This window comes from Muntiacus reevesi, chromosome 4 (genome assembly GCF_963930625.1).
Source record: "Muntiacus reevesi chromosome 4, mMunRee1.1, whole genome shotgun sequence".
Classification (NCBI taxonomy): Eukaryota; Metazoa; Chordata; class Mammalia; order Artiodactyla; family Cervidae; genus Muntiacus; species Muntiacus reevesi.
In genome coordinates this window covers 66,062,369-66,087,582 of record NC_089252.1, presented here as the reverse complement: position 1 = coordinate 66,087,582, position 25,214 = coordinate 66,062,369, and the positions used below count along the sequence as shown (strand labels likewise).

The following is a 25,214-nucleotide window of genomic DNA, read 5'->3' as shown; positions in this document are numbered from 1 at the left end:
TAAACTCAAAACTTTTTATGATCATCAATGTTATTCCTTATAAATGTAGTACACTTTTTTCTGTACTGTTCCTTAATATGAATCTATTGCTATCAATTTATCTTAGCTACTTTCGACAGACTTTAGAATTGCAGGGATATGGGATCTATATCTTCAGTGTGTATCAGCTAACTCCTGAGTCGTCTTAAATTTTAAGTTCCCATCAGCAATCTATATGTTTGTATTTTGGCTAACGTATTTTGGCTAACCTGATGGGTATGTTTATTTCCCATTCGGATTTCTTCTGTTAAGGACTAATCAGAAATCATCGTTTTTTCCCTAAGCATTCTTTACAGAGTCTGGACATTAATCCTACATCTGCTGCAGGCTGAGTGACAACACATCCTCGTTTAGCCAAGACACCCAGTGTAGGCCTGCGGTCTCGGTAAATATTTAAAGGTCACTGAACAAAGGTATAGAACTTACATTACCTAAGTTCAAGATTTATTGAAAAGCTATAGTTATCAGTGTATCAAGAAGATACACACAGATTGATGAAACAGATTAAGAATGTTGGTCAGTTTGTTTTCAAGTCTTTTCAACAAATGATGTTGGCTCAACTGAAAAAACTCACACCTCAAGTCATATACAAAAACTAATTCAACAGATTGCAGATCTAAAAGTTAATTCTGTGTTGGCCAAAAAGGTACGAAATGGGAGGTTTGTTAACTATAATGAGTCTTTTTCTACTCCTGGTCAAAGGGAGCTAAGAGAAACTTATTATCCACCTTCTACACTATCTGTTGCCTCAAATAGCTAGAGCCATAAAAACATTAAAAAACAGATCTTGCTTTATCTACCTGGCCTGTCTGAATAATTACGACAGTGTGCTGAGGTTCAGAGAATGCACTGTCATCAGTCAGTCTGGCTGCCGTTGATCTTGAGTTTTCAATCAATCTTCTATCTCCATCAACAAAAGCAGACAGTTTGTACTCTAATCAAAATGCCTCCAAGATCTTAGAAATAAGACAACTCACCAAGAATAGTCCATATTCTCCACATAAATAAAATATTAAGAGCTAGACAATCTGAATTTTGTGGCTCCCAGAGATGGTCACAATGTCTAGCTAGCTATTATATACCAAGATAGAGGTGAACATGTTCAGAAACATATGCTATGTTTTAGGATTGAAAGGACCATCAGTAATTTTGTTCCTAATATTCTGCTTCTGACAGTAGTGAACTGGGGGAGTTTGGACCAACTCTTTAGCTAAAGCCAAGTAGTAAAGCTGGACAAGTGAAAGTCACTCAGTCGTATCCAACTCTTTGTGACCCCATGGACTATACAGTCCATGGAATTCTCCAGGCCAGAATACTGGAATGGGTATCCTTTCCCTTCTCTGGGGGAATCTTCCCAACCCAGGTCTCATTATTGCAGGTGGATTCTTTACCAGCTGAGTCACCAAGGAAGTGGACAAGAAATAATACCTGTTTTAAGACTTCACAGAACCAAGACTGCATCACCACACAGAATCCAGAAGATGGAAATCCTGAGAGAGAAGGCCTGGCATTTGAGGCCATTTCCCCCTGGAAACTGGCAGAGACAGAACTGCAATTTCAGTAACTTTGTAGAACTAAGAGAACAAAGGCTGGTATTAAAACCTGCATGGATGAGGTCCTTGCAGGGTTTCAGTCTGGGAATCATGAACCAGCCCTCAGAGAGATGGCAGGCTATAGTGGGGTTAAGGCTTGCTATGAAACATGAGGTACCTGGCAGAAACAAAATCTATAAAGGAAAATCTCTTTGACCTTAAGTTACTTGTACAATTTCTTATATATGTTCAGGATACACCATCTGCCCCCTCTCCTCCACACATTAAGAGGAAACACACCAGAAACAAGACCCATAAGAACTCGAGTGAATTAATGGGCTAACACACTTTATGTTCACTTGATCAAAGACTGTCAGTAGTCAGCTATAAACCATAAAAAGAAATAGATTTGGCATGGGGAGAAATTCTAAAATTGAAAATAAGTAAAAAACTCAATGGATGGCCAGCCTTAACATCATTTATTAGCTACACCTGATGAGAGAAGCACATCAAGAGAAAATACACAGAATGGAGACGGAAAAGGAGACAGTCAATACAGAAGGCTTAATTATATGTTCAAATGGAGTCTTGGAGAGCAAAGAGAATGGGGCAGAAGCAATATTCCAAGTGATTATTGGGAACTTAAAAAGCCCAACAAGCTACAAAGCTAACACTGAATAAATCTAGAGTAGGATACATTGAAGGATGAAAAACATACATCATGCAGTCGGTCACCTTAAGAAAGCTGATATAACAATCAGACAAAACAAGCTTTAACAAAAGGCACTACTGAAAATAAATCCTAGTAGTCCCCAAAATTGAAGGTTCAATTTACCAATAAAAGCTGTAAATGTATATACACCTAATAATCTGGGTCCAAACATACAAAAAAGTTCAAAGAGGGACAAGCAAACCTGTAATAGTTTACAATGTCAATACATCCTTCTCAGCAAACAGAACAAACTTCAGGGAGATTTTCAAACATCTTCAAAGGAGTAAAATTTAGAATATCTGACTACAGTGCAGTTAAGGTAGAAACTGATAATAAAAGGATAACCAGAAAACCACTATGTCTGAAAAATCAAGAAATGTACATCTAAAAAAATAACCCAAGGTTCAAAGAAGAAAGTACACAAAATACGCATTAAACTCAGTGACAGTTCACATCAATGAATGAATGAAACAGACTATGCTTGGGATAAATTTAGAACTTTAAAATCATGTACCACACTAAGAGGAAAAGAATACCTCTCCTTTAAGGAAACAACACAATGAAATAAAAACATACTGTAGAAAATGTCAACAAAGCCATAAATAAGCTGGTCTTTGATAAAAACTGAAGGGTAATGAGGGAGAGATGAGACAAACAGGGAGAAGAAAGAAAACCAACCTCAAATGATAAGGACATCACTATAGAATCTGGACAGTAAAATAACTGTTAAAGTGATATTAGCAACAATTTTATATTCACCTATTTGAAAATTTAGACAAAAATGGACAAATTTCTTGAAAAATTTACCAAATCTGACAAAAAATTAAAAAATTCAACTGTGTAAGATTATTAAATCTATTCAATTCAGTCATTTTATATTCAAAGAGAAATACATGCCCAAATGGTCGCACCAGCAAATTCCATGAAACATTGATTGTTATCCCAGGAAGGCAAGTTTAACAATGTAAATAAAGAGTCTCTATAATTCACTGTGTTAACAGAATAAAGGAGAAAAACGAAAATCATCTCAATAAACCAAGAAACAACTCCTTCACATGTAATAAACTCAGGAAACTGGGGAAAATATGTACTCAATCCAATCAAAGATACCAATATAAAGTCTACAGTAAACATACTTCTGGGCTTCCCTGATGGCTTAGATGGTAAAGAATCTGCCTGCAATGCGAGAGACCAGAGTTTGATCCCTGCATTGGGAAGATCCCCTGGAGAAAGGAATGGCTATCCACTCTGATATTCTGGCCAGGAGAATCCCCATGGACAGAGGAGCCTGGTGGGCTACAGTGCATGGGGGTCACAGAGTTGGACATGACTGAGCGACTAACACTTTCAAACACATTTAAAGAAGAAACATTTATAACTTCCTGTGTAAGACAGGAACAAGATAAAGATGTTACCTGTTCTATGCAGTACTAGACTCAACGTCCTGACCAGTGCGGCAAAAACAAAGTCAGATATATAATCACTTCAAGAGGAGAGAGAAAAAACTACCATTGCTTGCTAATTACAATGGCATATGTTTATATCAACAATCTAAAATTATTACAATGATTTTAACACGCTGTTTAGTATGATTTTAACACATAAAACCACACATTTTATATCCTGACAGTTGGAAAATAAAATTTTAGAACAGTATTGCAATACAACTTACGAAAATGAGTAACACCTATTTAAAAACAATACAGAAATTAAAGATGACCCAGACTTCTATAAATAGGATATGCCATATTCATAGAAGACTCAAAGGTGCTAATTCTTCTTAATCTATAGTTTCAATGCTCACTGCCCAGTCAAAAGCTCAACAAGTTCTTTCTTTTCTGGTATCACTTTATAAACTGGTTCTAAAATTTATGTGGAGAAAACAAAGGATCTGAAATAGCCAAGCTAGGTCAAAGAAGGTGGAGTGGGACTTACATCACCATGTGAAATATGTTAAAAGCGCATTAAGTCAATACAGAAAACTAAGAACTCTATGGAATATAACACAGTTCAGATAGATTTATGTACGGATTTCCTGAGAACTGCAGAGCTGCAGGAAAAGGATAGTTCTTTCAATAAATGCAAAAATTAGATTCACATATGGAGAAAAAAAAATAACCAACCCAAAACAAAACCCAAACTATTCACACTGTACTCAACTGAATTCCAGGCAGACTGCAAAGCTAAGTATAAAAGATAAAACAATAAATTTCTCAGAAAAGACCACAAGAAACTATCTTCATACCACAGGTAAGGAAAAGATTACTAAATGGCACAGGCACAGAAAGCTACAGGCAGATAGAAGACTGAAAAATACAACATTAGAATAATAACTAGGTGGTCTGTAACACAATGATGAAGAGCTTATATACAGGATATATTAAGAACCCCTACTAACACAATGAAAAAGTAAAAATCAACAAAACACCCAAAACCTTGTAAAAAGGGGATTTCCAAATGACCAACCTCACTAGTAACCTAGAAATGGCAACTAAACACAACAGAAAGCCATCATTCACCTACTGGAAAGAAAATTATAAAGTTTGACAAGGGCTGATTAGGACGTGGGTGTAAATAAGAACCTTTATACCTTTCCCAGTAATTCTACTTTATTAGATAAATTAAAAAATGTATGCATATAATCTCAGAGAGAGATAATACAAATTGCTATACCTTTAACAATAATATCCTCAAACTGGGAATGCAAATGTCCATCAACAATAGAATGGTATGTGAGATAAAGAATACATCAATGAAAATAAATCTACAGCTGCATGCAACATTTTAAATTTCATCACAATTAAATAGCTAGATACAAAAAGATACCTATTTTGATTGCATTTTGTGTTCAAAGAATAGGTACAATTAAATATGTTTAGAAAAAGTAACTACTTTAAAAGCTAGGAGACCCAATTACCTTCTGGAGGGGCAAGGGGACAGGCCAGAGTGGGCATGAGGAAACTTCCAAGGCCCCAGCAGTGCTGTGGTCTTGATCTGAATTGTGATTACAGAGTTGCTCATATGGTGGTAACTTGCTAAGACAGACATTTATCTTCACTGTTACACTTCCCACTAAAAAAGACTTACCTTTTCATTTCAGACACCTGCCATTTCTTACAGGCTGCTGTTTCTACATTCACTCATGACTCCACCTACCTGGGAAAGAAAGCAGAGGTCTGACAGTCTCCACTTCAACAAGTGGCTGTTCCAGCAAGAGGAAGAGCTTCTGGAGAGGGTCGCAGAACAACGTGAATGCACTCAACATGACTCAACTGTAATTTTACAGTGGTTAGGATGTTAAATCTTCTGTTTTATACTTTACCACCATTAAAAAAAAATGTGTAGTAGCTCCAGATTTCATAATCATATGACCCCTGAGCTACAGAAACAGTAATACTCTATTATACTGTTCAGTCCTCTGGCCTTTTGGTCATGGCCTGGGGACTAAAAGTAAAACTCTACAAATGCACTCTCCAGTAGGTAACAATGTGAGTTTGCAAAGTGAATTTTATCTTTGGACTTGCAGCCTAATTTTTTTTTTATAAGAACTCAATTTGCTCAATCCTAAGATGTGGAATAAAACAAAAGCTATTTAATATGTCAGTAATTTCACTTTTCTGTTATAATAAAACCGCAAGTGTCATTACAATATAGTTTTTACTGAGATAATCCCCTGAACCGGAATGAGGTTCCAGAAAACTGGAGGTGAGAGAGGTCATTCCTGCTCTTAATGAGAAAATTAAATAAGATTCAGTGATGTTTAACTAGAACTTTACAGAGAAGAGCTTTTGTTGAGTTCTGCCCTCATTTACATGGAGATAAAAATTCCTTTCTGGTTAGGTATCTTCCCCTCACTTACCCATGAAAAGTCAAAATTAAACTTTCACTTTGGGGGGGAGGGTGGTGGGTGGAGGAAGGCATAACAAAATAGTAGGTCTCAGCTGAACTAGTTTTGGGGAACCCCATTTTGGTTCCATGAACTGCGTCAGTAAAAGCTATATTGTAATGACACTTGAGGTCTTAATGTAGCATGAAAGTGAAATTAGAGATATATAAAAGTGAAATTAAAGTAACAGCCTTTGTTTTTACTGTTTTTTATTCTCCACATGGGTTCTCTCAAACCTTTGTCAAGGCAAACAAGAAGGAAGCATGTGTTCAAGACTCTGTAAAGAAAAGATTTATAAAAAGACAACACTTAACACAAAATTTGAATTAACTTTATTTTCCCTACAGTCAACAACTTCTCTGCATTGAATTTTAAAGCAACAAAGTAAGATAAAATCCCCCAAATGACAAGGTATCAGAAATCCAGATTCAGTTACACTTTATTTGTGAAAATGTTCGACCATTTTACTGGTCTGTAAAAGAACCATCATCTGGGTCAAAAATGAATTCTATAAATCAAAGAATATTCTACACTTTGGAAAAAGAAAATCAGCAGTAACATTCTCACTGAATATTGTAAATTACACTTTTCTTCATAAAAGGTACATACTATTCTGCACTTTTCCACCAAAAGCAGTGGTGTAAGTTATGCTTGTTTATTAAAAAAAAAAAAAAAAAGGAAAAGATATCCTGTGGCAGGAAAAACCCTTTCTGTTTCATTAAACAGGAGAAAAATTTCAAGTCTATATAAAATTGCCTATGAGCTGGAAAGTGAACATGTTCAATCTCCATTGACATTTTAGTACATTTTTTGACAACTGTCACATTTTTAATAAAAGTAAGAAAATGCGCATAGCATTAAAGAGTGTTTCATCAAATGCTTAAGGGATTAACAAAATATGGAGCAAAGGACAAAAGTCACTGTGATGGATGAAACTGTTGTAAAAATGAGAGAAAGCTAGAATTGTACAAATCCTGTCATTCTGAAGAGTCACACAAAACAAACTCTGGATACCTGTCCACTTTAAGGGTTTCCTCCTTAATCTTCTGTATGTAAACACAGTGCTCAACTCAGGAGCAGGACTCTGAACCCAGCCTGCTGACAAGCAACATTCTGTGTTGCCATGATTGCCAAAGGATATTAATTTAGCCCTTGAATGAACCATGTATGATATCTGCTCTGTAAGTACCTGGTGAAAACAACTGCTAACAGCAGCAATAATGTTTCAACATAAAAGAAAAAAAAAACAAACTACTTGAATCAATGAGTTAGAGGTCCATCTTTAAAACAGCAGCTTCTTCTTCTCAGAGCAAACAGTAAGCAATAGACAATGTACATTTGATGAAACATTCTTTGCACTGGAGAAACATGAAAATAAATATAGTTCAAGGAAGTATTCTCATACCTCTTTCTCAGACCTGTACTAGTTTTACTGGTTCAAGAAGCTTGCATCACATTTTGTCATTTGTATTTTACATATTGCTATCTGGGTCATTCAAATAAAATGCAGGTCTTGTAAAAGAATAAAAAAACCTTGACAAGTATGCATGTGCCAGGGACCAAATTAGAGGGTTCTTTGGTGCGATTTGTCCAGATTTTCAGATTTGAAGGATAATATGTACCAATAAAAAAAAAAATCTGCTGTTAAGACATTTACAGCAGTGCTCTGCCTTGCTTCACATTACAAATCGAAAACAGCTGTTCTCAATAAGCCAATTTTATTTTTTAAATCAGGTGTTGCCAGAGTTTTGTATGTTAACCTGGACCAGTGATGGTTCTGTACCCTCCGCTGCTGTGAAACACGACATGAGCTAAAGGCAAAGACCGGTTCTCACAAAGACATCTGCTTCAAGTTAGGAACCAGAACAGTGTTTTTAAACAGTCTTCTTAGATATTTTCTTGCCTTTCTTAAAAACAAGCTTATTTTTAATGTAGCCACGCTTCCTTTTTGCAGTCTAGAAAGAAAACAGAATACCTGGTGTTAGTGCAGGTTTCTTATGGATTAAAAACACGGACACACACATGGTTTACTGCAGAGTGGTGAAGACTGTCTTAATAACCACTTGGCTCTTCCTGGGTCCGGTCTCCCTGAACTGTCAACGAGCACTCCCCGCTGCTCTACACCGAGGATGTGGAGACCCAGGATGACTGGATAAGGTCCTCAGCTTTATGAGGACAGGACCACCACAGCACTCCTCCAAAGCCTGTCATGTGTTCTTCGTCACCAAGTGAGTGGATCCCAACCTGCCTTCTCAGCCACGACATGGTTAGCTGTGATGACTCACATTTCTAAGCATGCTAGACTAAGGATTCAGAAACTGTTTACTGGTGCTCCTGATTTAGGCTCCAAGAATTAGCTATGTCAGAAATCCTAATTAACTTGGTAACTTTTGGAACCCCAATTCTCTTATCTGTAAAAATGAGGATGACCTATACCTAGCCACAAAAATAAAAGAGAATAAAGTTAACAAACACCAAGGGGAAAACAACAAAACTGTAACATCCTCTGAGTTTCATATATCTTTAAAAAAAATACTGTCAAACTGATGTCTGTGGTGTAAGAAACAAATCACTGCAAAAATGTTTGCTATCTTAGAGTCTCACAAGATAAATCATATAGGACATGTGTCTGACAATTTGACATTTTCATAGACACTGAAAAAAAGCAACACTGTTTCGTAATTCAATTCAACAAGTAATTCAATGCACCATCAAAGCAGTGGGTGAAGACTCAAGAGACTGATCCCTTGATTCAATTCTCATGTTTAAATATAACTTATGGAGGTGGTTTCAGATACTTTGGTAGCTCAGATGGTAAAAAATCCACCTGCAATGTGGGAGACCCAGGTTTAATCCCTGATTCAGAAAGATCCCCTGGAGAAGGGAATGGCAAGCTACTCCAATTTCTTGCCTGGAAAACCCCCTGGACAGGAAAGCCTGGTAAGCTTTAGTCCACAGGGTCGCAAAAGAGTCGGACACGAGCAACTAACACTTTCATTTTTCAGAAACTTTGGCAAATGCTATATCGTGTACATACCTATTATAATACTCACATTAAAACAATTTAAAATTTTTCCAACAGGAACAAACATATGGGGCAAAATTCAATCTTTAAGATCACAAAAATTAACTACTGCTAACTCGTCCACAACATATGTTACCTTATTATTAACTTATTAGGATAAAAAGTAAAAAAAAAAAAAATTCAGAGGGTATAATCTATAAAACTTTAAACCAGGCCAGGAGTTTATCATCAATACCCCAAGATTTCTAACCTGAAACCTTCTCTAGGAGCTCCTGTAAGATGCCCCAGGTCTCCCCAAGTGTGGAACCAGGCCCTCAGGGTGCTGGCTCTCTCGGAGCACTGAGCAGGCAGTCTGGCCTACTAGGGCAGGACTGGCAGTCCAGGGTCTCAGCCCCGGGGCTCGGCAGTGGCCGGACAGCTCTCACAGTGGCTGCTGTACTCACCCCCTCAAAAGCAGAAACTAGGATGGGGAGAGGAAAGCAAAACAAAAATCATTCCTGTTAGTACAAACCACCTATAAAGCCATGGAAATCAGAAAATACAAGAATCACACTGGTGGCAACTAGAATATAGGTTTGGGGCATACAAGACAGATGGATTTATTTATCCATTCACTTGTCTATTTGGGAGAAATAATGGGAAGACAAGAAGAGGTCAGATTAAGAAAATTCACTATCATCAATAGGACCCGCTAGTTCAATGCTATGTTTTTCAGAAGAGGGGGACCTTAACAGGGCTGAGATGTCTGAGGAGTGACTGACTGCCTTGGGACGGGCAGTGTGTACTCTGACTTCTGCACTGATGTGACCCACGAGTTTCTCCCACCATGTGCTCAGGAGACACCAAGTCACTCGACACGACTGACACAGCGAGTGCCAGCTCTCTGACATGTTTCAATACGTCAGTCAAGATATGGTAACCTATTCCTGGCACAGGAAGTATCCATTTACATATCATACAGTTAATACTTAGCACTTTTATAGTATAAACTGAATTTGTATTCTGAGCATACCTGAAGTATATTTTAAGTAATACAAAGTGAAAGTGTTAGTTGTTCAGTCATGTCCAACTCTTTGTGACCCCATTGACTGTAGCCTGCCAGGCTCCTCCATCCATGGGGTTTCTCAGGCAAGAGTACTGAAGTGGGTTGCCATTCCCTTTTCCAGGGGATCTTCCTGACCCAGGGATCGAACCCTGGGTTCGATCGGAGGCAGATTCTTTACCGACTAAGACACCAGGGAAGCCCCTTCAATGATTTAAAATAACTGATCTGGACAATGTAAACATAAACATCTTTCAAGACTTAAGACTGAAATCAGTCTAATAACAACTAGTATTTTTAAGGGTTGTACTTTAAAATACAATCTTCATATTTCATCTGACTGCTCATTATTTTCCATCTCCCACAGAGGGCAAACCATATAAATACTCATTTTCAACAGTTTTTATAGCAAAGATTAGACCTATTTGGTTTAAGTGAGCCATAATGACCTCTAATAAAAGGCTTTGTGTCTTATTAAGTATTATAAAAGGACTGCAATGGTCTCATCATCATAATTCTGCCCACAAGCTTTTTTGTGACAAATTATACTTAATAATTATCTAAAGATAAATTTTTTGAGGATTCAGGACTCAATTCAACTTGAGCTTTTAATTAAATGAATAATATAGTAACATTGTACTGAGACTGGAACGTGAAAATGCTATATAAATTTGCTTTGACCAAACGATCATGAATGAATCACAACTGTTACTGAGTGTTTGGCATTTTTACTTTCACAAAGGTTCAGAAACTGATGGCCACAGACACATCTTACTCTACGACCTAGTCTTTGTAATGGGAGTGGCACAAATTAAAGCTAGAATGTCTCTGAAAAATCTTGACTCAGTTCACTGATAACCACTCTTCCCATGAAGAACTCTCCAGAAACAGCTGCTTCCTGGGGTAGCTTAAGTGCTCAGTTTGTAAGGACTGCCCTCAGCAGGTTGGAATTTGATATCTACTTTGTTAAGCCCTGGTCTTTACAAATCTGGCAAATGAAAACCTATTAGCAATTTTTAATAATTTCTCAGACAAACCGACTGATCTTGAGTTACTCTTTTATAGACCTGACTTCACTTGGTACCCACCTTCTTTGACAAATACTTTTGTTTGGGGAAAATGTTGGTTACTCGAGGTTTGTGGTCTAGTGTCTCCCTGTTATCAGGGGCTTTCACTTTATATATCCTTACAAGCCAGTGCTCTGACGTGAAGGCCTCCTCCAAATGCTTGAATTTAATGTCCTTGTTTCCAATCTCAGCATTACGTGTCCGATCAAAACCTGGAGGTGTACGGAAATCCAGCTGCAAAAGTGACATGAGTACTGGATGTTAAACATACCGGAAAACATTCAGTACTAGAAGGAAGTTGTTATCACCAGAGTACAACTCTCTCCTTTTAAACTAGTGAAACAGAATCAGAGTGATATACTGTTAACAGTCCTCATATGTTGCTAACCAGACAGGAAGAAATCAGCAAGAGAGAAACTCAGTGCTTAAGAATTAGAGTTTCACTGAACCCTTAGAGTGGACGAGCAGCCTGCAGGCACAAAAAACCCAAAACAGCAAAATGAAATCCATGAAAGCCCTTCTTATAGGTTTTCAGAGCAAACACACAGAAGGGCCTCCCTGCCTGGGCCTTGCACTACCAGATTACTTTGTCAGCCTCAAAGTTCTTCATCTGGCAATTTCGCATGACTGGCTCCTTTCTATTCTCTGGTCTCAGCCCAAATACCATCACTTCAGGGAAATCTTTTCTTGAGATTAATGACTGAGAAGTCTCCTCCACTGATTCTTTTACGCTATAGTGTTTGTTGCTAAAATTTTTATTTGTTTTCAAAATTACCTGCATCCTCCACTAGGAGGTAAGGTGCACGATGCTTTACCTTATTCAGTGTGGCTCTATCTCACCAGTGCTACTTGTGAAATCAGAGCACAAGGAAGCCTGATGCTAACCATCCTGAAAGTGGCAACTACAAAGGACATTAAACCAAACCAAGGGAAGATTAACCAGGGATAAGAAGAGCAAAACATGGAGGGAAGGGAGAGGATTTTAAGAAATTCTCAGAGTAGGTTTACACTGTCACATAGAACCTAAGTGAATTCAATTTAAAAATAAGACCACAAGCAATAAATGCTGGAGAGGGTGTGCAGAAAAGGGAACCCTCTTACACTGTTGGTGGGAATGCAAACTAGTACAGCAACTATGGAAAACAGTCTGGAGATTTCTTAAAAAACTGGAATTAGAACTGCCATATGACCCAGCAATCCCACTTCTGGGCATACACACCAAGGAAACCAGATCTGAAAGAGACATGTGCACCCCAATATTCATCCCAGCACTGTTTATAATAGCCAGGACATGGAAGCAACCTAGATGACCATCAGCAGACAAATGGATAAGGAAGCTGTGGTACATATACACCATGGAATATTACTCAGCCATTAAAAAGAATTCATTTGAATCAGTTCTAATGAGATGGATGAAACTGGAGCCCATTATACAGAGTGAAGTAAGCCAGAAAAAGACCAATACAGTATACTAACACATACATATGGAATTTAGAAAGACGATAACGATAACCCTATATGCAAAACAGAAAAAGAGACACAGATGTACAGAACAGACTTTTGGACTCTTTGGGAGAAGGCGAGGGTGGGATGTTTTGAGAGAACGGCATCGAAACATGTATATTATCTAGGGTGAGACAGATCACCAGCCCAGGCTGGATGCATGAGACAAGTGCTCAGGCCTCGTGCACTGGAAGACCCAGAGGAATCGGGTGGAGAGGGAGGTGGGAGGGGGGATCGGGATGGGGAATACCTGTAAATCCATGGTTGATTCATGTCAATGTATGACAAAAACCACTACAATATTTTAAAGTAATTAGCCTCCAACTAATAAAAATAAATGGAAAAAAAAAAAAGACCAGAAAACAAATCTTGTCCAATGAGGGAATAATTTGTTATTATATATCTTACAACAGGAAGGTATACTTCATGTCTTGAACATATTCTTGAGTAGGGAAAGGCATCAAAATGAATGCATGCTAGAAGCATAGCTTAGAGCTCTCGATCAGACAGGGAAAAAAAAGAAGGTCCTTCAACGCTATCACTAGTGAATAGAGAAACTAATCTTTCACCCATTTTCTGGGGTAGATAATTATTATGCCCTTAGTGCTTCTCTCTTAGCATAGCATGAGGTTAGAGACCAGGCAGTTTGCCTTCAAAAGAAATCAAAACACAAACAAAAATTTAAACCTAGTAGTAAAATTATTATTTTTTAAAGCTACTTGCAGAGTAATTCCAAATGAGTAATGCAGAAGTGTTATCTTGACCTGTGGTATTCGTACAAAATTAAACAAGCAATTTTTCCTCTGCCTTCTAGTATCAACCAGAAAGCAGCATGGAACCAGAAAGTTTTCAATATAACCTTAGTATGAAGGTGTAACTCGGTATGACAGTCATGCAATATGAAAGTTAGGGAACAGTACAGGCCACGAGGAGCCCCATTATGAACAGATAAGGAAAAAACCAAGCCCAGGGAGAATGTGACTCATCCAAGGATTACATGGTATGATAGAGCCTGATCTGGACCCCAATTTGTGACAGTCTGTTGTTTGTTCCTTTTGCCACAATACTTCCCTGTCCATTCATTCCTTTCATTGATTAAATCTTATGTAGCACATCATTCTAATTTTCTGGGAAACACTGACCTAGAGAGTCCCAGCTATTTGAGGTAATGGAGAACAGGGAGAGAACAAATGTGTGAAGTGACTAAATAATGTAACCTTTTAATTTCCGGCTTTCCCTCATCAGGCAGTAGAGTAAGCTACTTAAGATCACACTGCTTCCCAGCTGAAAGACCTCTCCCTGGGAGAGCAACATTTTCCAAAAACATAGAGTCAAAAAGGCAGGATGACAGGCAAGGGTTGGATTTAAGCCTCTGTTAATTAACATTTTGGAAAGAAATCTCTGCTCTAAAAAATATGTCCTCATTTCTCACACAGAAGTTTCAGAAAGTAAATTTAATAGAGTAGAAAAATTTTAGATGAGCACATTTTTCTTTAGAACACAACCAAAATATTAGCCTGCTTTTTAGAGTCAAACAAGACTACTGTTAAAAATATTCCTGTTAATAAAGACTACAGAAAAAATCTAGAATAAAGCTTATAAAATAAAGATTATAGAAAAAAACAAAGATTATAACTAACCTGCATTTCTCCAAATCTGTAGTATGACATTTTATACATAAGGCAATTCAACAAAGTAGGGGATCCTGCTTTGTCTACACGGAATTCTCCTTGTGAGGTGAAATAGTCACTTTCCTATAGGAAACAATCCAGAAGTTTCTGTGTCAGTTTAATATAACATATTCACAACTACAGGTTCCCCTTTTCATTTCCCCATGAGAGCTAGCTTTTGAGGTTATTTTCATAAAGCCATATTTAGTTAAATCTCAAAAAAATACAGTATTAGAAGACAAATTTATAAATTTAATGTGATCTCTTAAAAATGCACAAAACTACCATGGGTGTTTAACACTCAGTCCAGAAATTATTTATTAAAAGAAAAAAGTATCCAAGAAAACATAAAGAGAGCAATAGTTTGCTGGATGAAGGAGAGCAATTAATTCTACCAGATTTTAAACCATGTTATAATAAAACCTCAATAATTAAAAAAAAAAAAAAAAGTACCAACACCATGAATTAATACTAGGTATGCTGACTCTCCAACTGCCTACCCTTCCCCAGCCATTATTCCTTTTCAGAGTTCTCTTAAATTTGTTTTATTTTCCCACATGAACGTCAAAACCGTTTTTTTAGTTGGGAGGGGAACATTTAGAAAACTCTTACAGCAATTTTTATTGTGAGCTCATCAAATTTATAAATTAACCTCTGAGAGGGCCAATCTGATACTATTGACAGAAATTTCTTTTCTAGGAATTTATCCTACAGAGATACTAAAATGTGGGCAAAATGATGAGTGTAGAAAGTTATTTACTGCACCACTGTTTCAGATGAAAAAAACTCGAAAAACCTTAATATCCATTAACAGGGACAGGTTAAATAAATCATAGTGCACACACACAATGGAACACACTATACAGATGTAAAAAAACAGAAATGAAGAAGGATCCGCCTATTTTAATATGTAAAGATCTCCACAGAATATTGTGAAGTTAAAAAAAAAAAAAGCAACAACAATGTGTATATTTTCCTACTAGTTATCTGCTTCAATTGGAATAAGAAAATAACAAGAGATTACCCTGGACTTTTTTCCCTTTCTTTTTTGGGGGGGATAAACTTATACTGTATGTCCCTGTATATTTCATTTTTTGAACTATGTGAATGTGTAAATTACCTAACTCACAAAGCACAGGAAATTAGGATTTTTCTCTACATAAATCTTCAAAACATATCCCAATCGATCATGTCACAATATTAACATTGCTAAAAGCAAATCCACAAGTGAAAACTCACATACATGAAAGATTAAGACCAATGTAAATACAAGGAAATACTATTTATTAATGGTAGTTTAAGGGATAATGTTGGGTAGTTAAGCATTTATGTTTAAACAGGAAATCTGGGGCTTTACTCAACTTTACCCCTGTCACACAAAATACATTCCCATGTTTCCCCAAAAGGTTCTTTTTTTCTGGATCAGCAGTGAATCCTACTCTCCTCTTTTACGCCTTCATCATGTAACCTCACTGCTGGGTGTCCATCCTCTCTGTGCCCATAGCTGAGTGGGAGGATACAGCAGAGTTTACCTACAAAACAAGCTGGACATGACCTGATGAGCAGAGACATGGATGTACCACAGAAGGACCTCTGGAAGGGGACAGAACTGTTGTAGGGAAGGCACCCCAAGAAGAAAAGATTGTAACATGCATGTCAGATAAGCCAAGGAAAGAAAATACAGAACGAGTTTCATGGGCTAGGAGAGAGTGACAGAGTGGAAAACGTTGATAGAAGGACAAGAGGCCAGCAAAGGGAAGTATTAAGGGATTGCCTTCTGAGCTAAGCGGTTTTGATTTTGTACCAATGTTTTACTATTTCAATCATCATTCTGATTATTCTAAACCAGTCATGAGGCTGAGGGTTCATCTACATTACCAGAAAAATCTCATAACAGCACTACAAGTGAATTATTTCTGGCATCTCTATTAGTGATCAACTGAAATGGCCCTAATCACCAGACCTAATCACCAGACCTGGACTCTGGGAACGGTCCTTCACACTAGAATGACCTAGTTTCTTACCCGAATATCTTTTGGATGTTCCCCTTCAGCTATCCTAACCATCCAGAGAAACTTGTTGATGTCGTCACCAGAATAACCAATAACCCCTCCAAAAATAATCAAAACATAATCTACGTCCAGACTCCTCATGATTTTATAAGCTGCTGTTTCATTTGAAGACATAGCTTTTCCCACCTACAGAATAAAAAAAAAGTGAGAATATGTGTTCATAGCCCCAAAATAACACTAAAAACAAACATGAACGCACATTTTTACCTTAAAATAGAATGCATCTCAAAAGTTTGATTCACATGGAATTCCTTTTATAGAAACAATCTGCTATGAATTCAACAAATTCATGAGATTTAATAAGCACCTCCCTTACTATAGCCAACTACAGCAGAAATGTCAAAATCAGAATACGTGCTCTTTTATTTTCCTAATAATTTGGTCGCATTAAGTTAACATTTAATATGAAAGCAAGCAAGCTTAAAAGAAGTACAATTTCTCAAAATCTCAGGCTGGGGATGACCATCCATCTAGCTAGAACAAATATATCCTTTTCTTCAGTCTACCAAACATCTAATGATTAGCCACAACACTAATACAAACAAAATTCATTTGGCTAACACCCAGCTATCTATTTAAAATCTTTAGAGAACAGAGAGGTGATTACTTTAATTAATGAAAATTAGTTATTTAATAGCTAGAGTGAACATAATCTGCATGTTCATAAAACACAGTGCACTTGCTTTACACATCTGCAAATAATTTTCTTAAGTTACGAAATGGAAAATATAAGACAAGTACAGTAAGTTTCAGATTTTGCCTCATTCGCCAGCATAAAGCCTCTGATTCTGAACGATATGTAAACAAATTCTAGTCTTAAAAACCAGATAAGTAAGCATACCTTGAATCACTTTACTGAACAAATATGTAGAGAAGTATGTTGAAAATTCAGCAAGCAAAAAATACTCCCCCCCCCCCCCAGTTTTCCTACTTAATCACAAGTGAAGTCTGATGTCTAAGTAGCAATTAAAAGTTTGTAACTTTTGGTCTTTTGTTGGTCAAGTTCTTACCAGTGCTATGTGGCTGTTATTCCAGGTGTTGTTATCCACCAGAGTGGTTCTATTAGCCATCCCAGCAATCTGATAGCCGTAATCCCACCAAGACATCACTCGGGCATGTTCATCTGTATTCTGCCTTAGCCAAAAGTAAGCTTCTCTGAAATCATCTAAAATATTCCTAGTTCTGAAAAGAATCACAATATTCATTTAAATAAGACCTTATAAATGTGAAGATGGTTTCTTAAAATCTTGGGGTGCCAGGTCACTAAATAATTTCATATTTTAAGGATGGTAGTTAAAAAGCCTCCAGGGTAGGGAAGAAAAAGAAAAAGAAGAGCTAGATTCGTGCTTCTTTGACTTAAGGCATACAAACCACCAGGCTATCACGTAAAAAAGGAAATTCTGATTTAGTAGTTTTGAAATGGAGCCTGATATTGCACAAGTCTGAAGAGCACCCACGTGAAGCAGAAGCTGGGGTGGTAATGTACGGGCAGTACAGAAACCACCTGCTGTTAAATTTCAACTGCATTAGAATCCCTGGGGCACTTTTTTTTTCCCCCCTGGGGCACTTCTTAAGCCACAGATTCCTGAGTCTCACCCCCAGGTTTCTAACTCTACATGCTTAGGTGGGGTCAAGAATGTGCATGTCTAATCGGTTTCTTGGTAATGATGATGCTGTGTCCAAACATGACACTTTAAGACTAATGTGTATGTTATATATGCAAAGATATTCAGACAGACCTCTGAATTCTATCTTTTGAGACAAAAGAAAAGAGCAGGTGTGGAATCCTTTCGTAGTCAAGCCATCTTCTTACCCGTCATGATTGTAAGAGGCCAGGACCACGCTTGGGCTGGAGTAGGCATTGCTTGTGACCCAGGTGCAGTGGACTGCAAACATCATCAACAGCATCAGCATCAGCATGGTGACGATGCTTTTTATATTAGGACCTAATCCCTCTTCTGTTTTTTCCTGCTCGGTTACATGCTTCCTCACTTTGCCTGCCTGAAAATACAGAACACTGATGAGACAAATCCATCATCTGACTTGATTTCATTAAGACATTACATGGAGAAGTTGGGAGAATGTTATCTATCAATTTAAGTCTTTCAAGAGGAGAATGTATAACCATCAGGAATTCTTGTGCGGGTCGTACAATGTTTTCTAAGAATTATCAAGGTAGATTCTCAAGTCAACTGTCAATGAGAAGACTTCCAGGAACTAAACCCAATCCAGGAAGTGGTTGCAGAGCAAAATATCTCTAGTAAGAAGTTGCTTTGGAACTCAATTGACCTTATGTTTAAATAAATATGAAGGGGAGAACCAAATGGTCTCATCCTGGCAACTTTTCCTTATAAAAAAATTGAATTCCTCATCCTGAAAAAAGCAATGTTCAGTTGTAATCCAGGACTTTGTAGGACTTTAGTACAGGGGAAAAAAAGCATTATCAGAATGAGTTTTCCAATTTCCAAACCCTAAGTCAAGGCTTGTTAAAATCAAGATTGTATTTTTGAAAACAAAACAATAAACCTCTTCAAAAACCAGGAGAGAACAGGACAGAGTCAGAGGTTCTAAACTGCAAGGTTAATTATTAAGAAACCACAAAACAAAAATAAACACAAAAGCAGGCATGTACTTTAATAGCAGTAATCTGTATGAATGATATTGGACCTATCATAGTAAGGAAAGAAAATTTTTAAATTAATATTTATACTAGGAAGTTTCATTGCTTACTGCTACTTAAAAACCTAGTCAATATAGTAAAGTTTAACTTGTTGTTCAAGACAAGTGCTCCAAGTCTTATCCACACTTCCACCAAATATAATTCTGCTCTGTTTCCTGAGATCTTAAAAGTGAATTACATTATATGGGTCCAGCACCTAGTACTAATGAACTGGAGACTTAAAAAAAAGGGGGGGGGGGGGGCATTTAATACACTTCATATGGGGTTTCCTAGGTGGTGCAGTGGCTAAAGAATCCACCTGCCAATGCAGGAGACATGGGAAGATCCCCTGGAGGAAATGGCGACCCACTCCACTATTCTTGCCTGAAAAATCCCATGGACAGAGGACCTTGGTGGGCTACAGTCGATGGGGTTGCAAAGTGTCAGACAAAACTGAGCACACACGATATCCTTCATTTACTATTCAGTCTACCAGGTATTTAAAAAGTTTACACTGCATATGGACTTCAAGGATAAACCCTTGTGCACATGGTTTCAGAAAGATTTATAGTGTTAAATCTTATGTAATTTAGTAAGAGCACCAGCTTTTTGCTCTCAAAATTGGGTTTTAGTTTATAAAACCTGACCCAAAAGGTGATTATATACTCTGATGACATTCTATTTTCATATTCTGAGTGAAAAGACGAACGAAAAGTGTCAGTTTGTCTAGATTCTTGTTTAACCACACTTCTTAATGTGTATGATTCTTATTATGGTGGAAAAACAAAACACATAAAACTTTTAAAGGCCTTACTTTAGATTTCCCACCTTATCATACAAATTTCCTGGGTTTCTCTTGTCATCCTCATCACTGCTGTCCTCCACAGGCGGGTTTTCCCTTTTCATGTCATCCCCCAAATAGTGCTCAAAAACGTTTGAGAATGCAATTGCAGACAGCATGCAGACGACTGGAGTCAAGGTCAACATCAGCCGCACCATCACGCCCGCAAAGTAGACGGCACTGATGGCATATAGCGCAACTGCAAAGACAAGTTCTCTTGTAATATTTCAGGAAAGAAAGGGTCCCAGGAAGACCCACTGAATATTCAAAACTACTTCAAAGGACAATCGAAACACAGACAAACATCTCATTAAAGGGCTGTTTTTAAACTGATAATCTGAACCAATTTTAAAGTCATATTTACAGATTATAACTAGTATTGACCAAATAAACACTGCATATCAATAGTTGAGAGCAATGTATCAGGATTCAAATTAATTATAGCTATTATGGGGAGTGAGACAATTCGTTATTTGTCAACAGCATCACGTATTAGAAAAACCCATAACAGAGGAAAATGTGTTTGGTGAATTACATTATTAGGCACAGTAAGATTATAGAATCAAATAGAGTCTATGAAAAGTTCGTGCCAATATTTGGCATAAAGCCTGCTTTAAAGTAAAAATAGGATGAGAAGAAAATAATTTATTAACCAAAGGAGGAACTTATGAAGCTATTACCAAGAAACTTAAAAAATCTGGAAGTACTTTCCAACAGTCAAACCGTTCCAGATAATGTGCTCACCACAGGGAAAGGCTCTATTCATTTCTGGCTAGAGGCTGTGACTTCACAAAGTTACTGAGTCATCTGAGTGTCCATCTCACTTGAAACGAATTCATATTTTTTTCCTGACTAAAAAATAATTTACTATACAATATTGTTTATCTCAGTGAATTTTTATATGCACACACCTATGTAACTGCCACCCATATCAAAATACAGAACATCTGTATCCCTCCTCAGGAGAATCCCTCATGTCTCTTCCTAGTCAATAACCACTACCCTCTCCCATAAAACAGGTAATCACTATTTCCACTTTCAAAGCAACAATTTAACTTTCCTTATTCTTAGTTCAGTTCAGTCACTCAGTCATGTCCGACTCTTTGTGACCTCATGGACTGCAGCAAGCCAGGCTTCCCTATCCATCACCAACTCCTGCAGCTTGCTCAAACTCCTGTCCATCGAGTCAGTGATGCCATCCAATCATCTCGTTCTCTGTCATCTCCTTCTCCTCCTGCCTTCAATCTTTCCCAGCACCATGAGTCAGTCCTTCACATCACGTGGCCAAAGTATTAGAGCTTCAGCATCAGTCCTTCCAATGAATATTCAAGATTGATTTCCTTTAAGAATTGACTGGTTTGATCTCCTTGCAGTCCAAAGGACTTTCAGGAGTCTTCAACACCACAGCTTGAAAGCATCAATTCTTCAATGCTCACCTTTCTTTATGGCCCAACTCTCATATCCATACATGACTACTGGAAGAACCATAGCTTTGACTAGATGGGCCTTTGTCAGCAAAGGAATGTCTCTGCTTTTTAATATGCTGTCTAGGTTTGCCACAGCTTTCCTTCCAAGTAGCAAGTGTCTTTTACTTTCATGGCTGAAGCCACCACCTGCAGAGATTTTGAAGCCCACTGCTTCCATTGTTTCCCCATCTATTTGACATTAAGTGATGAGATCGGATGCTATGATCTTTTTTTTTCTGAATGTTGAGTTTTAAACCAGGTTTTTCACTCTCCTCTTTCACTTTCATCAAGAGGCTCTTCAGTTCTTCGCTTTCTGCCATAAGGGTGGTGTCATCTGCCTCTCTGAAGTTATTGATATTTCTCCCATCAATCTTGATTTCAGCTTGTGCTTCATCCAGTTTGGCATTTCTCATGATGTACTCTGCATATATAAGTTAAATAAGTAAGGTGACAATATACACCCTTGACGTACTCCTTTCCCAATTTGGAACCAGTCCATTGTTCCACATCTGGTTCTAACTGTTGCTTCTTGACCTGCATACAGACTTCTCAGGAGGCAGGTCAGGTGGTCTGGTATTGCCATCTCTTGAAGAATTTTCCACAGTTTGTTATAATCCACACAGTCAAAGGCTTGAGCGTAGTCAATGAAGCAGATATTTTTCTGGGATTCTCTTGCTTTTTCTATGATCCAACAGATGTTGGCAATTCGATCTCTGGTTGTGCCTTTTCTAAATTTAGCTTGAACATCTGCAAGTTCTCAGTTCATGTACTACTGAAGCCTATCTTGGAGAATTTTGTGCAAAACTTCGCCAGCGTTTGAGATGAGCGCAACTGTGTGATAGTTTGAACATTCTTTGGCATTCTTTGGGGTTAGAATGAAAACTGGCCTTTTCCAGTCCTGTGGCCACTGTTGGGCTTTCCAAATTTGCTGGCATACTGAGTGCAGCACTTTAACAGCATCATCTTTTAGGGTTTGAAATAACTCAGCTAGAATTTCATCACCTCCACAAGCTTTGTTCGTAGTGATACTTCCTTATTCTTAAACTTCATAGAAATAAAATTATATAAAAATGTTCTCTTTTGTACTGGCTTCTTTTGTTTACCCACGCTATTCTTGTATTAATTGTTGTGCTGTATTCCACTCTACAAATGCATAAGAATCTCTTTTTTCTACTGCTGATAACCTTTGAAATGTTTCTAATTAGGGGCTATTATGGATAAAATTGCTATGTACATTCTTAAGACACGTCCTTTGTTAGACACTCACACTCCCTTCTATCGGTATGTATCTAGGATTGGGACTGCTAAATCATGAATGGGTAATATGTTAAGCTAACTCTTCTTGAGTGATGTAGTATTAACATGGCTTTCTTCAAAGTCCACTGACCTATATAAACCAAAAAAAAAGAGTGCTACTCTTTGGTTAGCACCTATGCAGATGCTATTTTCTCTCTCCTGACTTCACTCTGAAACTTCTGAGTGTCATGCATGGTCCAGGCCACGTATTTGTACAAGATATTTGCTTGTGTGACCCTGTGCATATTACAGTGCTTTCAGTTTCAGGTTTTATCTTAAACACTGACTTTAAAATAGTTTGTAATTTTAAGACTTGTTGGTTGAAAATCACACAAATCTATCTGCCAAGAGGATATTTACTTACAGGTGATTCTATTACAAAATGTACTTTCCACTGAAATTTTTTGGATCATGGATGCCCCTGCCAAAGTCTTCCTACTTAGTCAGAGTTAACTGAGAAAACACAGTCTATTCTGTCAACAAAGTTATAATTTCCAATTCTCAGCAACAGACTATCATTACATTAACCTCTCAGAAAACAATAAATTGAATGAAAAGCTTACATACTAGTACAAAATTTAAACAGTTAATAATTAGAGTATATATAATGCAAATTCCCTTAATTTTTCTTGGTTAAGCACTTATACAAAGTAAGAGACGAAAGTTTATCTTTATGCAAAGTCGAGCAATGACAAACAAAACTTTAAGGTGGAATGATAATCTCAATAACAAAAATAAATCAAAGTATTTATTAAAAACCTCTTACCAAATACTCTTTCATCGTTGATATTTTTAATGCAGAACCACAGGCCTGCTGGGAAGGTACACACAAGAATATGTAGATCAAAGAAGAAAGATACCCAAGTCGTAGGTTGATGTTCAGACACTGATGCAATAATTGGAATGTGTATTTTTGCATACCTGGTATTAAAGAAGTTAACATTTTTAAAAATTAAATGATAAAACAGCAGCTCCTTTTAGGTGAATAAACTTTCTTTGATTGTACTAATAGATAAGGTTCCCATCTCTCCCTCTTCTGGCTTAGAAGTACATTCCAATGTTACCTGCTATAGTGGATATAAATCTGACACACACTGGTAAATCCAAAATCAACATACTTCCCCCTAAAATTAGAATTATCTAAAGGACAGTTATAAAAGTGTTGGCTCTGACTTCTAACACAAAAATCTTGCTCAGATAGAAATTTCTTTTGCACTTGTTCTGATGCTGTAAAGAGCAATATTGCATAGGAACCTGGAATGTTAGGTCCATGAATCAAGGCAAACTAGAAGTGGTCAAACAGGAGATGGCAAGAGTGAACATTGACATTTTTTGAATCAATGAACTAAAATGGACTGGAATGGTGAATTTAACACAAATGAACATTATATATACTACTGTAGGCAAGAATCCCTAAGAAGGAGTAGCCATCATAGTCAACAAAGAGTCCAAAAATGCCGTACTTGGATGCAATCTCAAAAACGACAGAATGATCTGTCTGTTTCCAAGGCAAACCATTCAACATCATAGTAATCCAAGTCTATGCCCTGACCAGTAATGATGAAGAAGCTGAAGTTGAACAGTTCTATGAAGACCTACAAAATCTTCTAGAACTAACAGCAAAAAACGATGTCCTATTCATTACAGGCGACTGGAATGCCAAAGTAGGAAGTCAAGAAATACTTGGAGTAACAGGCAAATTTGGCCTTGGAGTACAGAATGAAGCAGGGCAAAGGCTAATAGAGCTTTGCCAAGAGAATGCACTGGTCATAGCAAACACCCTCTTCCAACAACACAAGAGAAGACACTACACATGAACATCACCAGATGGTCAATACTGAAATCAGATTGATAATATTCTTTGCAGCCAAAGATGGAGAAGCTCTATATAGTCAGCAAAAACAAGACCAGAAGTTGCCCATGGCTCAGATCATGAGCTCCTTATTGCCAAATTCAAACTTAAATTGAAGAAAGTGGGGAAAATCACTAGACCATTCAGGTATGATCTAAATCAAATCCCTTACGATTATACACTGGAAGTGACAAACAGATTCAAGGGGTTAAATCTGATAAGACAAGAGTGCCTGAAGAACTATGGACAGAGGTTCGTGACATCGCATAGGAGGCAGTGATCAAGATCATACCCAAGAAAAAGAAATGCAAAATGGTTGTCTGAGGAGGACTTACAAAGAGCTATGAAAAGAAGAGAAGTGAAAGGTAAAGGAGAAAAGAAAAGATATACCCATTTGAATTCAGAGTTCCAAAGAATAGCAGGGAGAGATAAGAAAGCCTTCCTCAGTGATCAATGCAAAGAAATAGAAGAAAACAACACAATGGGAAAGACTAGAAATCTCTTCAAGAAAATCAGAGATACTAAGGGAACTTTTCATGCAAAGATGGGCAC

At 37.4% G+C, this 25,214-nt stretch overlaps 1 protein-coding gene across 1 annotated transcript in view; it reads right to left on the bottom strand.

Annotated features, from left to right (window-relative positions):
- Nucleotides 1-6,478: 6,478 nt before the first annotated feature.
- Nucleotides 6,479-25,214, bottom strand: part of STT3B (STT3 oligosaccharyltransferase complex catalytic subunit B) — a 100,189-nt gene continuing 81,453 nt past the window's right edge. The window contains exons 9-16 of the mRNA XM_065932924.1: nucleotides 23,577-23,731; nucleotides 20,036-20,247; nucleotides 18,362-18,549; nucleotides 17,559-17,730; nucleotides 16,501-16,674; nucleotides 14,447-14,560; nucleotides 11,325-11,537; nucleotides 6,479-8,124 (exon numbers count right to left, since the gene is read on the bottom strand). Of these exons, the coding sequence (XP_065788996.1) occupies nucleotides 8,044-8,124; nucleotides 11,325-11,537; nucleotides 14,447-14,560; nucleotides 16,501-16,674; nucleotides 17,559-17,730; nucleotides 18,362-18,549; nucleotides 20,036-20,247; nucleotides 23,577-23,731 (1,309 nt within the window). The 3' untranslated portion in view covers nucleotides 6,479-8,043. The remainder of the gene's footprint in view (nucleotides 8,125-11,324; nucleotides 11,538-14,446; nucleotides 14,561-16,500; nucleotides 16,675-17,558; nucleotides 17,731-18,361; nucleotides 18,550-20,035; nucleotides 20,248-23,576; nucleotides 23,732-25,214) is intronic.